Source organism: Nakaseomyces glabratus, chromosome K (assembly GCF_010111755.1).
Source record: "Nakaseomyces glabratus chromosome K, complete sequence".
NCBI classification, from domain to species: domain Eukaryota; kingdom Fungi; phylum Ascomycota; class Saccharomycetes; order Saccharomycetales; family Saccharomycetaceae; genus Nakaseomyces; species Nakaseomyces glabratus.
The window spans coordinates 256,542-270,549 of NC_088961.1; the positions used below are offsets into that span (position 1 = coordinate 256,542).

Consider the following 14,008-nt stretch of genomic DNA (forward strand, 5'->3'; position numbering starts at 1 on the left):
AGCCTTATTAACTCAAAAATGGGACTCACAGAATGGTTTTTTGGGAAGAGCATGACCCCACAGGAGAGGCTTAAGAAGGTATGTTTAATTACATCACAACAAGATGAATCACCAATAAATTTGCACACTTATGAATTTGTTATTTACTAACTCTATCTACAATATTCTTTTTAACTGTGAAAATACTCCAATCCTTCTTGAAGGTTGCAAGGTTTATTTCAATATGGTATTACCGAATATTTGTGTAAGCTTTCGAACAGAATCAAAGAGCACTAGAAAGAACCCAGCGGGAATTAGACAGAGAGAAGAGAAAGCTTGAAACACAAGAAAAAAAATTGATAGCTGATGTCAAGAAGTCTGCCAAAAATGGACAAATAGATGCAGCAAAGATACAAGCCAAAGATTTGGTACGGACTAGAAATTATATCCAAAAGTTTGATAATATGAAAGCACAATTACAGGCTATTTCTTTGAGGATTCAGGCAGTAAGAAGCAGTGATCAAATGACGAGATCTATGAGAGAGGCAACTGGATTGCTAGCCGGTATGAATAGATCCATGAATCTGCCTCAGCTACAAAAAATATCAATGGAATTCGAAAAACAAAGTGATTTGATGGACCAAAGACAAGAGTTTATGGATGAGGCCATTGACAATGTAATGGGAGATGAGTTGGAAGAAAATGAAGATGCAGATGAAATAGTTAACAAAGTTCTTGATGAAATTGGAATTGATTTGAACTCCCAATTACAAAATACTCCTCAGCATGAGTTAAAACTACCAGGAGAAGCTGAATCGCAGAATGGGGTAGCAGAAACCGTAGGTGCTTCTGGGTCTGGGGGTGATACGAAAATGAGTCCTGATGATGACCTTCAGGCCAGATTAGACAGCTTAAAGAGACAATAATATAATTCAATATAAAAGCAAAAATATGTTAATTAGAAACTGTATTATAGCTAACATAATGCCTTGGTAGACCTGCAAGGTGCATTTGTAAAATAGAAGAAAAACCCTAGATACACTCAGCATAGCGTACATTTTATTTGCAATACTAGGATTGTCTTGATATATAATCCACAATAACAAAACTGAAATAGCTTTGAAAGCAAAGCAGCAGAGTCCTCTGTTCAGTCAAAACCTATATTATAAAAATGAGTATACAAAAGTCTATTCATAAATTTGTTGAAATGAAATTACGTCAGCTACTTAGCTTTGTGTAGTGAAAGCTGAGACATGGACTTCTCTTGTATTTCATGCTTCTTAAAAGCAGGTATTGCGAATTTCTCTGTAAATTTCTGGCCTGGTAAAATTGGTGCAATCTCCAAAATACTTTTAATCTGAGCTTCATAATCATCACCTTCAGGTATATGCTTATAAATATAATGATCAATATCATCACCCGGATTAGCTTTCCTGAATAGTTTTGGATGAAATTCAACCCCATCCTCAAGTCTTTTCTTCCGTAGCTGTCTTTGGTAGTCTTCAATTTTGAACTTTTCTTCCGTTGCGACTTCATGATCCCGAACTGCCAAGGCATCAGTAACCTTCTTCCACAATCTACGTGACTCATATTCACCTTGCTCTTCCAATGGCCTAACCTTTGGTTTCAAAGGTTTATTTTTATGAGTATCAAATAAGACGGTCTTTTTCGCATGCTTTTCTCTTAAATCTTTAATGTACATAATATCATTCCATTTACCACTAATTTGATAATATTCTTTACCCTTTTTGTCCTTGATAACACCTTCAATCGCATCATAAGTACCAGATATAAAACCTTTGGTTTTGAACTCAACATCTACCTCATATTTTGGACCTTTAATTATCATGTGGTCCCCGACCTCCATTCTCATCTTACCAAATAGGATTCCTCTTGCATAAATATTTGGTTGCGACAATGTATACTTTTCTGGCTTGCCGTCCTTATCTTTCATGTCAAGAAATTGTAAAATTGTTTCACCAGCCATTATAGCAGCAGATGAGTTACCCAAAAATCTGGACTTTGGGATTACGACACCATCGACTCTTATATTGGATTCAGGAATCATATAAAAGTATGCAGATTCAGGCGGATGGTGACATGTCTGTTCAGCGATATAGAAAGCCTGCTGTTTATTAGGGAGATCCCAATAGCAGGTAAAATGTTCACCTAATACAGGGTTTAAGGGCTTTTTAACAGCTTTGGGTGCAATATGCCAACCAGCTAAATACCATTTCACAATCTTTACAAACCTCTGTAATTCATCCTTTTCTTGATGGGCATCTAAAACAATATCAGGAAATTGTAACTGGTTTGTGATTCTCTCTAGCATTGACTTCTTCTCAAGAATAAAGGTCGGTAATGTGATTTTACTCAAATCACATCCCGGCTTCAATTGTGCTATGATACTCAACAGTATATTTTGGCCGGATTCATCATTCTCATCAATATCATCCGTATCTATATTTTCATTACTTTTGGAACTGATAGACACTTTTGACATGCTTTCTGATAAGGAAGTTGAAGAATGAGAAGCAGAGTTCCCTTTGATTTTTAAACTGTCCTTCATTTTTAGATCTTCAATTCTATTCAATCAAATTATAAATACTATCTTAACTTTCATTCACTTTCATATTATAATTTTAATAAAGTCAATTACTAACTAAGACTTAATCTAGGCTTGGTATAACCATAATATATATTAGAGTTCCTTGATTTTCTCCCCTGGGATCCCGTACAGCAATCCTTGCATAATTTTTTTCACATTGCATCTCACCCAATTCATGCTCTCCCAACTGATATCCTTCTCACCTTACAGAAAGGGAATTTGAAAAATTTCAGAAGGACATAACAAAAATCAGGTAAAGATATATCACATGACTAATAAATTATCATGAAATTAATATGTTTATTTTTCTTTCATTTGTAAAAATAAACTTAAGTTGTAAAATAATTATGGGCATGTGTTCCGAAACAAAAAGTCAAGTTGATCATCCATAATAATTCGGCAAGTAATTGTACTGTTCAAGTATTGATGAATAGATGTATAACCATCGTTAAGATTTATTTTCTATTGTTGAACATAGATTACTTCCCTAATGCAACATCTACACGAGTCATTTTTGAATTTGTTTTATTTGAACATGTTTACTATGGAGCAATTTGGTGAATGCATATGGGATTTAATTGTCAATGCGAAGAATTACTATGAAGTGGAGTATAAATTGAGATAATTCAAATGAAATGATTATCCTTTGGCTCACTCTTTTGTTATCTTTAACGCGTTTTGACGATTATGAGCAGTGGCATAACGTATTGGTATTTTTATAATTGTGCTTACGTTCAAGAATCACAATACTAGTGATGGGCAGTTTTTTCTTTGTTAGTATTATAATATGATCATCACAACCTCATTAGTTAAATCGCAATGACCAATAGTTCAAAAGTTAATATAAGAAGTTTACTACATGATTGTGGTTTTAATAAAATAATATCCATGTTAAGTCCAGTTTATTGAATTTGAAGTTGACATCAGGGAAATAATATTAGTTGACCAATGACAATAGGGGATTTTGAGCATGTGGATGAACATTATATACGAAGAGATATTCATAGTTTTGCGATTTTTGTTTCAATCATTCTGAGTTATCGGTAATTCCCTTTATGCCAAACTCATCCCATTAATATATATTAAAGTAAATACGGAAGCAAGGCTTATTAAATAAGTGACTTTTTATTTGATATAGAATCTAATTCAATTTTAATTATAAGCATATTACTACTTCAAAATATCCATTACGATAACACATAAGTTAAATAATAGAATGGTTTCGGTATGTGTTAATTATTCCTGTACAAATATTTGTACATCTTCTTTTTTGTTTGAATGTAATATATTGCAACGTTACTAACAAAAGGCTATATTTCGAGTCACTATTTAAAAGAGGAATGTTCTAATAAGGGTTGGTAGTATATTCTGGGTTCATTCTTATATGTGATTTGATTTGACAATTAGGTGAAGTATATCTCTAGACTAGCTGCTGCTCCAGGCTTACACTTCGGCAAGATCTCTTTCAAGAATCTTTTGAACTACTCTCCTAATTTAATGGTATGGGGAGCTACCTCTTTTGCTGGTATTCTAGTGTTTGTTGAGGGTTGGCCGTTATTCCAACAGACTTTGTTCCAAAAGATTCCAGTCTTCGGATCCCATTGGATCAAGGAGATTCCACCAGAGGACAAATCAAACTAAACTAATATTCCGCATATTTATTCTTATCTCATTTTACAATATTCACATCCAGTGTTGCAAAATATATTCGGTTTTTATTTTGACACCATCAAGTAAATACTATTTATTCAATGTATCTTTTATTATAATATTTTTTTCTCTTTGGTCAGTCTAGGTCTATATATAATCGGCTTAAATTTAAAATTCTGCTGGGCTTTTGATTTCACCTCAAGCAAATCTAGTAATTCATTTACTATTTGCAAAACAGCAGAGAAGGTTTCACAAACATTCCATCTATTTTACCTCGAGAAAGAAGATGTTACTCCAATTAACCATTTACGTCTAGAGAGCCTGATTTCAGCACAGCAGAATGTATAATACACACTACTTGGTATAAGTACAGTTAAACTATGCCATATAGAACAAATATGTTCAACAATGACTATTGTGAACTGACCATTGCACAACTTCATGAATCCATACGATACTGGAGAAAGATATCAACTGGAAGATCTTCTCTTGACTATAATCTCTTTCCGAACTCGGAGCACCCTTGTAGCATTAAATTCTGCGGGGGCCAGGGAAAAGAAAAAATTAAGTGCCATCACATCATTTATTGGTGAAGCAAAGAAAGTCTGCGGGCTGTGTAAGTAGATCCATATTTAAGCAATGAAGATTCGAAAATCGCAGGGAGACATTCTATATAAACTCACTTTTGTGAATATCTAAAAGTTCACAACTGTCATAAATTTGAGGACTAATATTAGTATTGGATGTCAAAGAGTGATGGGTCTTCCGAGCAGCATATATTGAATAGTGAAAACGAAATAGCGATGACTAAAACTAACAATCGTCAGGCGGTCGACAAGAACTCATTAGATTACGTTGTGCGGTCCGGCCTTGCTGGAGGTGTATCTGGTTCTTGTGCAAAAACACTCATAGCCCCTCTGGATCGAATAAAAATTTTATTTCAAACGTCGAATCCCCATTATAGTAAATATGCGGGATCCCTGGTTGGACTTTATGAGGCAGCAAAGCATATTTGGATAAATGATGGTATTCGTGGGTTCTTTCAAGGCCACTCGGTAACTTTATTGAGAATATTCCCATATGCTGCTGTCAAATTTGTGGCATATGAACAAATTAGGAGTATACTAATACCATCGAGAGAATATGAATCTCATTGGAGAAGACTTGCCAGCGGTTCATTAGCAGGATTATGCAGTGTGTTCATAACTTATCCTTTGGATTTGACTAGAGTACGACTTGCTTATGTAACGGAACACAAAAGGGTAAAACTAAGAGACATAGTGAAGACAATATACCATGAACCAGCATCGGAAGGGCTAACTTCGCATTTGCTTGTGCCAAAATGGTTTGCCCATTGGTGTAATTTCTACAGAGGCTATGTACCAACCGTTCTTGGCATGATTCCTTATGCTGGTGTTTCTTTTTTTGCTCACGATTTAATTCACGATATCATGAAATCTTCATTAATGGCGCCATACGCTGTCAAACAATTATCTAGTCAAGAAGAGTTAGAAAGAAAAAAATTGAGGCAGAAAACTCCGTTAAGAACTTGGGCAGAATTAGTTGCCGGAGGTCTGTCTGGTATTTTATCTCAGACAGCTGCCTATCCCTTAGAGATTATAAGAAGAAGATTACAAGTCAGCACTTTGAGTCCGAGGAAGATGTACGACCACAAATTTCAGTCAATCTCCAGTATTGCGAGAATAATCTACCAAGAAAAAGGCTGGAGAGGATTTTTTGTAGGTTTAAGCATTGGCTACATCAAAGTTACGCCAATGGTGGCATGCAGCTTTTTTGTTTATGAAAGAATGAAATGGCATTTGGGTATTTAGTATTATTTTATTCATATTCATCCTTATATACCGAGACTTTTTTGCATCAAAGAAATACTCTACATTTTGCATAACTCAACAATTTGAGATAAATTTCGACTTGAATACTATTCATGAGCTATATTAGTAATTACATTGGGTTTCTCTTGATGCTCATACTTAGTTATTTTTCTACAATCGGCATATCTATAAACTGGCGTAAGTCAGATTAGATTATACTATCTGTATCGAGAATAGTACAGTTCTTCCTCAAATCGTTGATTCACCAAATCTATCACATCTTGGCTATAAACATCTGATAAAGCTTCCTTACCATTCAGAATTCTTTGCTCATGTTCCTTTTGTTCCTCTTTGGTAAGTACAACAACGTTTTGCAGAGAGACAGGTTTTTTTGGATCCCACTTAGATAATGTTAGTCTTGTAGAAAACCCACTAACTGGAGATTTTCCTCTGAAGACCTCTTCGACTATATAACCGACCTCTTTCAAAGCAATTGGGACTCTTTGATCTGGCATACCAATTCTGGTCATCTGGCCAGCCAACGATTGATAAATGCCATCATAGACTTTGATTCTGTTCTTACCTTCAATTGGATTCATTGGATAACCAGAAACCTTGGTTAATATCCAAGTTGCAATAGTTAAACCAAAGATACCAGGCATAGTCCCTAATACTGGCAAAATACGAACTCTAAAATCCTTTAGGGCGCTCAATTCACCCACCTTACCCTTACTATACTCATCATCTGGCAACGGCAACAGTTTTGCCTTCCTTGGATCAGGTTTTTCTGCACTGAATACAACATTTATACCAGTAGTAATACCTTTTATTTTCAATCTTCTTCTTACTGCTCTTGCTAAAGGATCTTCTTCTGTAATTGTTATATCACCAACATTTATCCTAGTTGGATCACTCTTTGTAGAAGCACCCATCGATGAAATCACCTCAATTTTGTTGCTGTATGTAAATTCTAATAGGTCAACCTTCGTGTCAATGTTATCAATACAGTCGACTACCATAGTAGGCTTGCCACCTCCTAATAGTAATTCCTCACCATTTTCCTTGTTCCAAAGAGAGTTAATAGCCTCAATCTGACACCAAGGCGCTATTTTTTCCATATGTGCTTTCAAGCAGTCGACTTTAGAGGCACCTACATCTTCTAAAGTTGCACAACTATGTCTGTTCAAAGAGCTTAGTGATACTTGATCGAAATCAATCACTCTAATCTTCTTACAACCTGATCTGATTAGCATTGTAACAACCCAAGAACCCACACCACCTGCACCAACAACAACGATATATTGGTTCTTCAACTTCTCCATACCATCCTCACCCAAGAAGGCATAGTTACGTGCCAGCTGTTCACGAAATAAATTATCATCATATTCCCTTTTCAGCATCTTTTTCACTGAAACCTGTTGAGTAATAGCATCCTTCTGCTCTACATACTTTTTCCAAGCGACTTCTGCAATTTTAGTCAAAGTGATAGTCACTGCTGCAGTTACTGCTACTAATTTCCAGTGATCTTTACCCATCTTGGCTCACTCAAAGCTTTATGAAGAGATCTTGCTGGAAATAAAAAGTCAAAGTAGTAGTGATCTATTTAAATACAGATTTTAGCACTTACTATACTAAATGTATTAGATTCTTAATGAGCTCATCGCAAAGTGAAAAAATGTTTTAAGTGATAAAAAAGTAAACATCCAGGACCCTCACATTAAAGATTACCCGCAATATCAAATTATTGTATACATGGTGGGATACGGGATTGTATGAATAATACAACCAAGCTATATATGACAACAGGTATCGGCTAAAATCTGTGATCACCTTTTTCAAGAGCATGAATACAGAATAAAACAAACACAGAATACAGAATATTACAATATCAATCTTCAGTCTATTGAAGTTATTTAATCTATGCTAGTTAAAAAAATAAAAGAAATGCAAATGATTTGATGAGCTAACTCCCACCTAACTTTATCGTAACGATTAATTTTTTGAGATTACTTTATCTAATACAATAATTTATCAATCTTTAAAAGTCTCGTTTTAGCTCAATTGAAAGGCTTTTTCAGAATTTTTTAGTGCCAAAACATTTCGTACATCAGTGGTATACCTCAAAGCTTCAAGAAACGGAAGCAAGTTTAGTAACTCAGTATCAGTTGGATCACTTATCCACCCTTCAACTTGTATGGCATTATCTACATGCATGGCGTAACTGACAGGGCTATTGTCGATAATAACGACATCTGTCAATGGGATCGTAGCATTTTTGGAGTAGGGATCCTTGATATTGCCAAGATCTTTAATATATCCAACACCATCTCTTGCAATACAATGGTTTCTGTACATGCGCTGAGTAAATGAGCCAGAGAACGAACTCTCCAACCAATCTATAACTGGATCTGCATATTCCTTCATAGATGCAGTAAAGATAATGAGGTTATACCATTTACAGACCTTTGAGAGAAATAAATCACAATACGGTCGCTTATGAACATAATATAATGTAGATACACCACTTATAGCAAATCTAACCTCAATTATATGGGCTTGAGAAGAATTACTATGTGTTGTACCCCTCGATACGGAGTGAATTAAAGTTTCATCAAGGTCGATTACTAAAGTCTTTTTCTTCTCAGAATATAGGATTGATCTTGGAATAAGCTTTTTAGGAAATTGAAATCGCCCCATACTTTTTGTGCCAAGAATATTTGATGTATGCGATGGGGTACTAGTTGTTTTTTTCCCCCTATCCTTTTGACTTGAATTTTGACTTGAATCCTTATTGGTTGGAAGTAATGAACCCTTTAATGCATCCTTCTGCAATTCCATGACTTCACCACTTATGAGATCATCTTCTATTGCCTCCTCAATGACATTCAGCCTTTTAGAAGGACTATTGTCCTTATTAGTTGCGGGCGATTGAGATAAATGTTCATTTTCTGTGGCTTTACCGCGCCTTCTAACACTATGCTCAATCAAGCTTAATGGAAAGGTCAATATAAACCAAACGAAAAGAGTGGGTTTTATTAGAATGTAATTAGGAAAGAATGTAATTATTGACCAGACTACAATAAAGAATTTCAGTCCTCTGGACATCTGACCATCTATATCTTTCTCCTCATCTTCATCTGATACTGGTTTGATTTCTATTTTATTATTAGAAACATTCCTTGTTTTACTATCCCGATCCTTTTGAGCTCCATCTTTATCTTGTATCAGTGGGTTAACCTTTCTCAGTTTCAAGACAGAGTCATCATTAACCCGGATTTGAGCTTTTGTATTTAAACACTTATCATTACCTTCAGTATCTTGATTTGTGTGCTCTTCATTATCTACAACATGTTTAGAATCCACCAACTGTTCCTTGCGATTCTTCTTCACCTTGAAATGGTCAATCGGTAAAACAAGGTATTCATAAACATATGACAGTGCATTCATCAAGTACAACCTCTTTCAAACAGATTAATTTAATTACAGTTATTTGTTAACCTTTTTGCAGTAAGTAAAAATAACTGACTAGTTTATAATAATTAGTGGTAGAGATAGAAATATAATTACCAGTAATCCCAAAACCTCAGTGTCAGTCAATATAGTGCCTCCCTAAAACAAATAAGTAGACTTTGAGCAATCAGTATAGTTCAGCAAAATATCTAAGATTTCAATGCAATTGATATTGATAAGTAATGAATTATTTCTACCTTGAATCGATAATTTATAACCGCAGCTCGCTGCACTGAACAAATGGCTTTCTTTCCGATGCACACCTGTTTGACAATTCTCTTATCGGCGTTCTTATCGTATCCACCAATGAATGAACCAACAAAAAAAAGGATTATATATCTCAGAAGTGGTATAGGTTATACTGATATCTTAATTACGATGCTTACCTTGGAATACAAGTTTTCAATGCTTTATCCTTTCTATATGTGTTTTCAAAATCAGGTAATTTCAACGGATCGATTCGGCTTTTTATCACATGGCAAGACCCAACAAGGCCATCGATCGAGGAACGAGATGAAGGTAATACTAACACGAGAAACGTGGAACTATGATGGAGAAGAAATAACACATAAGTTCATCATGGCTGGATCAATCTCAATATGTCGGTAGAACGTTCTATGATATATTCCTTTAATAGAAGCTGGAGAGAGTTTTCTGGAAAGTGATTATCCTGTAATGTAATTCGTCACTGACCCTCGAACAAAGCGTGTATGCTTGCTACCAAAATGGTCTCACCAATTACTTGTACGCCATCAAATAGTTTTTATTTAATATTGTACGTTACTATCGTTCTATTTTATATACAAAATTCTCTTTCTTACAAGAAGAGAGGAGTTTTGTTACTACCAAGCTTAGAAATTACAAGATCTCTAAAGAATCAATGATAGAATGGGCTATGGATACATATCTTCATAAATATCTATTAATGTATTGTTTATATTATAGTTTATAACTTTAATCGATCTCAATCGTCATTCTTGTGTGAGTTTTAAGATATGACTCCAATGAGTTAGTTGCCTTATTGACAAAATTTGTGAAAACCGGAAACATGGTGAATCAAATTTATGAATGTCACATATAGACGTAGTAGTTGAAATAATTCCTCAGCAAAGGTACCAGAACTGTTCAATAGTTGCATTGCGTCAATTACTCGGTGTTTATTCAGAAAGAAGTTCTTTTAGAAATACCAATTGGACTAAAGATTCTAGTGTCATTACAGAATGACGAATAATGAACTATATGGGACAAATGTCAATGACAGCTTCCTCCATCATGTTTTAGACTGCTTTCCAAAAGTTATAACAACAAAATCAAATCTTCCTAAAGATATAGAGGATGTGCAGCTACAAAGAAAAGTATTGGTTATTGATGGTGATGATTATTGTCTAGCAAATAAAGCGCTAACTAATGAAGTTGTTCTAAGAAGTAAACACATAAAGGAATCAAAAAATATTCTCAGTAGTTTATTAGAGTTACTAGATCAGAATTTGGGACAAAAATATGAAATATCAAGTAAAGAAATGTATGGAAACAAAAAGCCTTGGAAAGAAAACAAGATCGAAGAAATGAATACTGAAGGCATGATATATGTTAGCTATTGGACGAAGGTAGATGATGAACACACTGTACCACTCTTATTTCTCTCCTTTATGTTGACAGAAGAGGAGAATTTAACTCATAATGACCCAGTTTCAAGTGTAATTTTCTTATATGAGATTCAAATATCGAAAGAATTGAGAAAGCAAGGTCTAGGACAATACTTCTTAAGTAATTGTCTCTTTCAATGTGCTAAGCGACTACTTGATAACGACTCTTTGAATTTAGAATTTCCATTCGCGGGAATTGAACTTACTGTTTTCGCCGATAATCTCCCAGCTATTAATCTGTATCAAAAACTTGGCATGACACACACTCCTGAATCACCCAAGGATGTATTATATGACCAGAATACTCGACGGAGAACTAGAAATTCAAGAAAGATCAACAACAAAAATGAAAGTCCTAGGATACTAATAAAAAAGCCGCTATATTATATGTATTGGAAGCCGATATTGTGATAAATTTGATATGAGCAAAAATTCCCAAAGATGCACACTTGACAAACATATAACTCGTCATATAACTTGTCATATAATCCTCAATAGAATGATTTGATAGTCATACTTTAAAAATCTTTGAAATGAATTAAGGTAAATTCCAAATTTTACATATACCAAAGGTAGCGCACTACCTTAGAAGGACATTCATTTACACAATCAACTCAGATTTATGACGTAATCCCAATCAAGATTCATAATTAGTGTGTTTTAGGAAAGCTGGCAAGGAAAAATATATCCAAGATTTCTTAGACAAACTTAACTTCTATGGAGAAGACGATATCTTAAATAAAAATGTCGTACTGTAATGGCCCCGCATTGTAGCAATACCGAAGCGAAAGCAAAATGTTCTAGCCTATATGATAACTCGCTCAATCGTCGCTTACATTACAAGAGCTTAGAGGCTATAATATCCATTATTCTTTCTTTAGTATCTGTAGACATCCTAGTTCCAAATTTTAATTTAAGTAAACTATAGCATCTAATGCTTTAGAGATAGCATGCAGTTATCTAATCTACAAGTTTAATAAGGAAAGGACAATCTGGAAATAGTAAATGTTGTAGACATATTATTTAATTTCGGACAAATGATATACTTTTATTCAAGCTTCTCAAATGAAATGGCTTTCTATCATGTAAAAAAACTTTTATTTAAGTTAGCCATAATGTTTTTTGATAGGCTAATATAACTATTCAATTATTGACTAGTTAACCAATCGACTCAGCGTGGAAGAAAGGCATAAGGCGATCTATGTAGGTCATACTACACAGAACATCACAGGCCCTATTTGAACAGAGAATGTGTTACTTGGATTTTAGACCAGAGATTTGCCTGCACTCAAATTAAATTGCTTATTGAAACTTCAAATTTCTTAGAATTACGGGATGTCTAAATTGAGTACATGCATTCAGTTGCAAAGAAAATTCTTTAGGTTGTAAGTAGCAAGAAATATCGCATCATGAAATTTGCGAGTTCTCCGAACATGACTACTTTTCTGAGTCTTTTCATTAAAGGGAGTTTAATTTACGCAATCACAACATTAGCGTGACGTTCAAAAACTTTCTAGAAAGTGTAAATATTGCAGATGTTCCTCCATTCGACCTTCAAAATGATCGACTCTGTCATGACTAGCTGAAGTTGTAGAGCTTGTCAACACTTTTATCGTGCATTTGAATAAATCACATGTATGCTAAAACAGAAGCAGTCATTATCTTTTGTTTATATTAAGGATAATTAAAATCTAAGCATGACTCCTTTTCAAGAATGCATATCTCAAAAAAACACATCTTACCATTTTAGGTTTCCAGCTTTGAACATATATTCAATGCCTCAAACATTTTACATGACCGAATTGAGGTTTCTTTCTAGATGACCAGCATGCTTATGGCACGATTGAGTGTCGAGATTAAATAGAATCACTTGCCTAATCTGTAATTCATTGGTACATTTTCCTATCAAAATCTATTGAGTGGTATTTGCGCCCAAATTTGTTTGACTAAAATATTTCAATCTTATATGATTACACCTTTTTTTTTTGTTTTTACCTCAACAGTAAATATTTTAGCAACGAATGGTGTTAATTGCCCCACAAAGAACTAACGATAAAACAAAAATAAACGCTCTCATGTTTTTCTAATTTTCTAAAATTCCTGGAATTTCATGCACAATATGTCCTTGATATTCAATTCCTAAAAATTTTCTTACTTCTTCCAGTACTTTTCATCACAAAATGCTTAAAATAGGAAAAAACTTAATTGCTGTCTATTCAGAACTCTTATTTACTTTTTGCAAAGTATACATGAAATGTTTTGTTAAATTTTCAAAAGACAATAAAACCAAATTTCCTTTCCTGGAGTTTATTTAGTCTATTTTGAAAGCCTACCATATCCTTTAACAAAAATTTTTTTTCTTCCGGTCTTCACAATTATACAATGGAACATTAGGCCCCACAAGGATCGAAATGCAGTTACAATAATCTTCCAGTTCTAACCCATACGAGTTTCATAAATCTCATGTGGAACCTAAGAATTATTACCAAATAAAAAGAATATATACACTTCTTACTTAGCATTGAAATGTGGATCGCAATGTTGCGGTATTCCGTCTGTTATATTTCCAATACCCGCAAACACGGACAAAAAAAAAAAGAACTGTTTGCGTTGTAAGGTAACAACGGAACAACTGAGTGCAGAAAGCGGGAAGATGGAAAAAGAGATTTTTGAAATCTTAATTCTTTTTCGCTTATAAGAGGCTGTAGATAACTATTCGGTCCTAAGTATGGACAAGGTAAGCACAGTTTGTGGCAAATCAGCGCCGCGGATGCCAAAAGGGT

The 14,008-nt window shown here is 34.3% G+C and overlaps 7 protein-coding genes across 7 annotated transcripts; 4 read left to right on the forward strand and 3 right to left on the reverse strand.

The window, feature by feature from the left end:
• Positions 1 to 18: 18 nt before the first annotated feature.
• Positions 19 to 905, forward strand: DID4 (ESCRT-III subunit protein DID4; the record flags this gene model as incomplete). The annotated part of the gene is made up of 2 exons (XM_448348.2): positions 19 to 78; positions 261 to 905. 2 exons carry the CDS (start codon positions 19 to 21, stop codon positions 903 to 905), a joined length of 705 nt encoding a protein of 234 aa, XP_448348.2.
• Positions 906 to 1,201: 296 nt separating this feature from the next.
• Positions 1,202 to 2,548, reverse strand: OSH7 (oxysterol-binding protein related protein OSH7; the record flags this gene model as incomplete). Its single annotated transcript, XM_448349.1, has 1 exon — positions 1,202 to 2,548. The coding sequence occupies one exon, from the start codon at positions 2,546 to 2,548 to the stop codon at positions 1,202 to 1,204; it is 1,347 nt and encodes a 448-aa protein (XP_448349.1).
• A 1,255-nt stretch (positions 2,549 to 3,803) lies between these two features.
• On the forward strand, positions 3,804 to 4,228 carry QCR10 (ubiquinol--cytochrome-c reductase subunit 10; the record flags this gene model as incomplete). Its single annotated transcript, XM_448350.1, has 2 exons — positions 3,804 to 3,812; positions 4,001 to 4,228. The coding sequence occupies 2 exons, from the start codon at positions 3,804 to 3,806 to the stop codon at positions 4,226 to 4,228; spliced, it is 237 nt and encodes a 78-aa protein (XP_448350.1).
• Positions 4,229 to 4,980: 752 nt separating this feature from the next.
• Positions 4,981 to 6,069, forward strand: LEU5 (coenzyme A transporter; the record flags this gene model as incomplete). The annotated part of the gene is made up of 1 exon (XM_448351.2): positions 4,981 to 6,069. The coding sequence occupies one exon, from the start codon at positions 4,981 to 4,983 to the stop codon at positions 6,067 to 6,069; it is 1,089 nt and encodes a 362-aa protein (XP_448351.2).
• Positions 6,070 to 6,287: 218 nt separating this feature from the next.
• On the reverse strand, positions 6,288 to 7,604 carry TCD1 (tRNA threonylcarbamoyladenosine dehydratase; the record flags this gene model as incomplete). Its single annotated transcript, XM_448352.1, has 1 exon — positions 6,288 to 7,604. One exon carries the CDS (start codon positions 7,602 to 7,604, stop codon positions 6,288 to 6,290), a length of 1,317 nt encoding a protein of 438 aa, XP_448352.1.
• A 517-nt stretch (positions 7,605 to 8,121) lies between these two features.
• Positions 8,122 to 9,516, reverse strand: NEM1 (Nem1-Spo7 phosphatase catalytic subunit NEM1; the record flags this gene model as incomplete). Its single annotated transcript, XM_448353.1, has 1 exon — positions 8,122 to 9,516. One exon carries the CDS (start codon positions 9,514 to 9,516, stop codon positions 8,122 to 8,124), a length of 1,395 nt encoding a protein of 464 aa, XP_448353.1.
• Positions 9,517 to 10,799: 1,283 nt separating this feature from the next.
• NAT4 (N-terminal L-serine N(alpha)-acetyltransferase NatD) lies at positions 10,800 to 11,636 on the forward strand (the record flags this gene model as incomplete). The annotated part of the gene is made up of 1 exon (XM_448354.1): positions 10,800 to 11,636. The coding sequence occupies one exon, from the start codon at positions 10,800 to 10,802 to the stop codon at positions 11,634 to 11,636; it is 837 nt and encodes a 278-aa protein (XP_448354.1).
• Between the last annotated feature and the right edge of the window lie 2,372 nt (positions 11,637 to 14,008).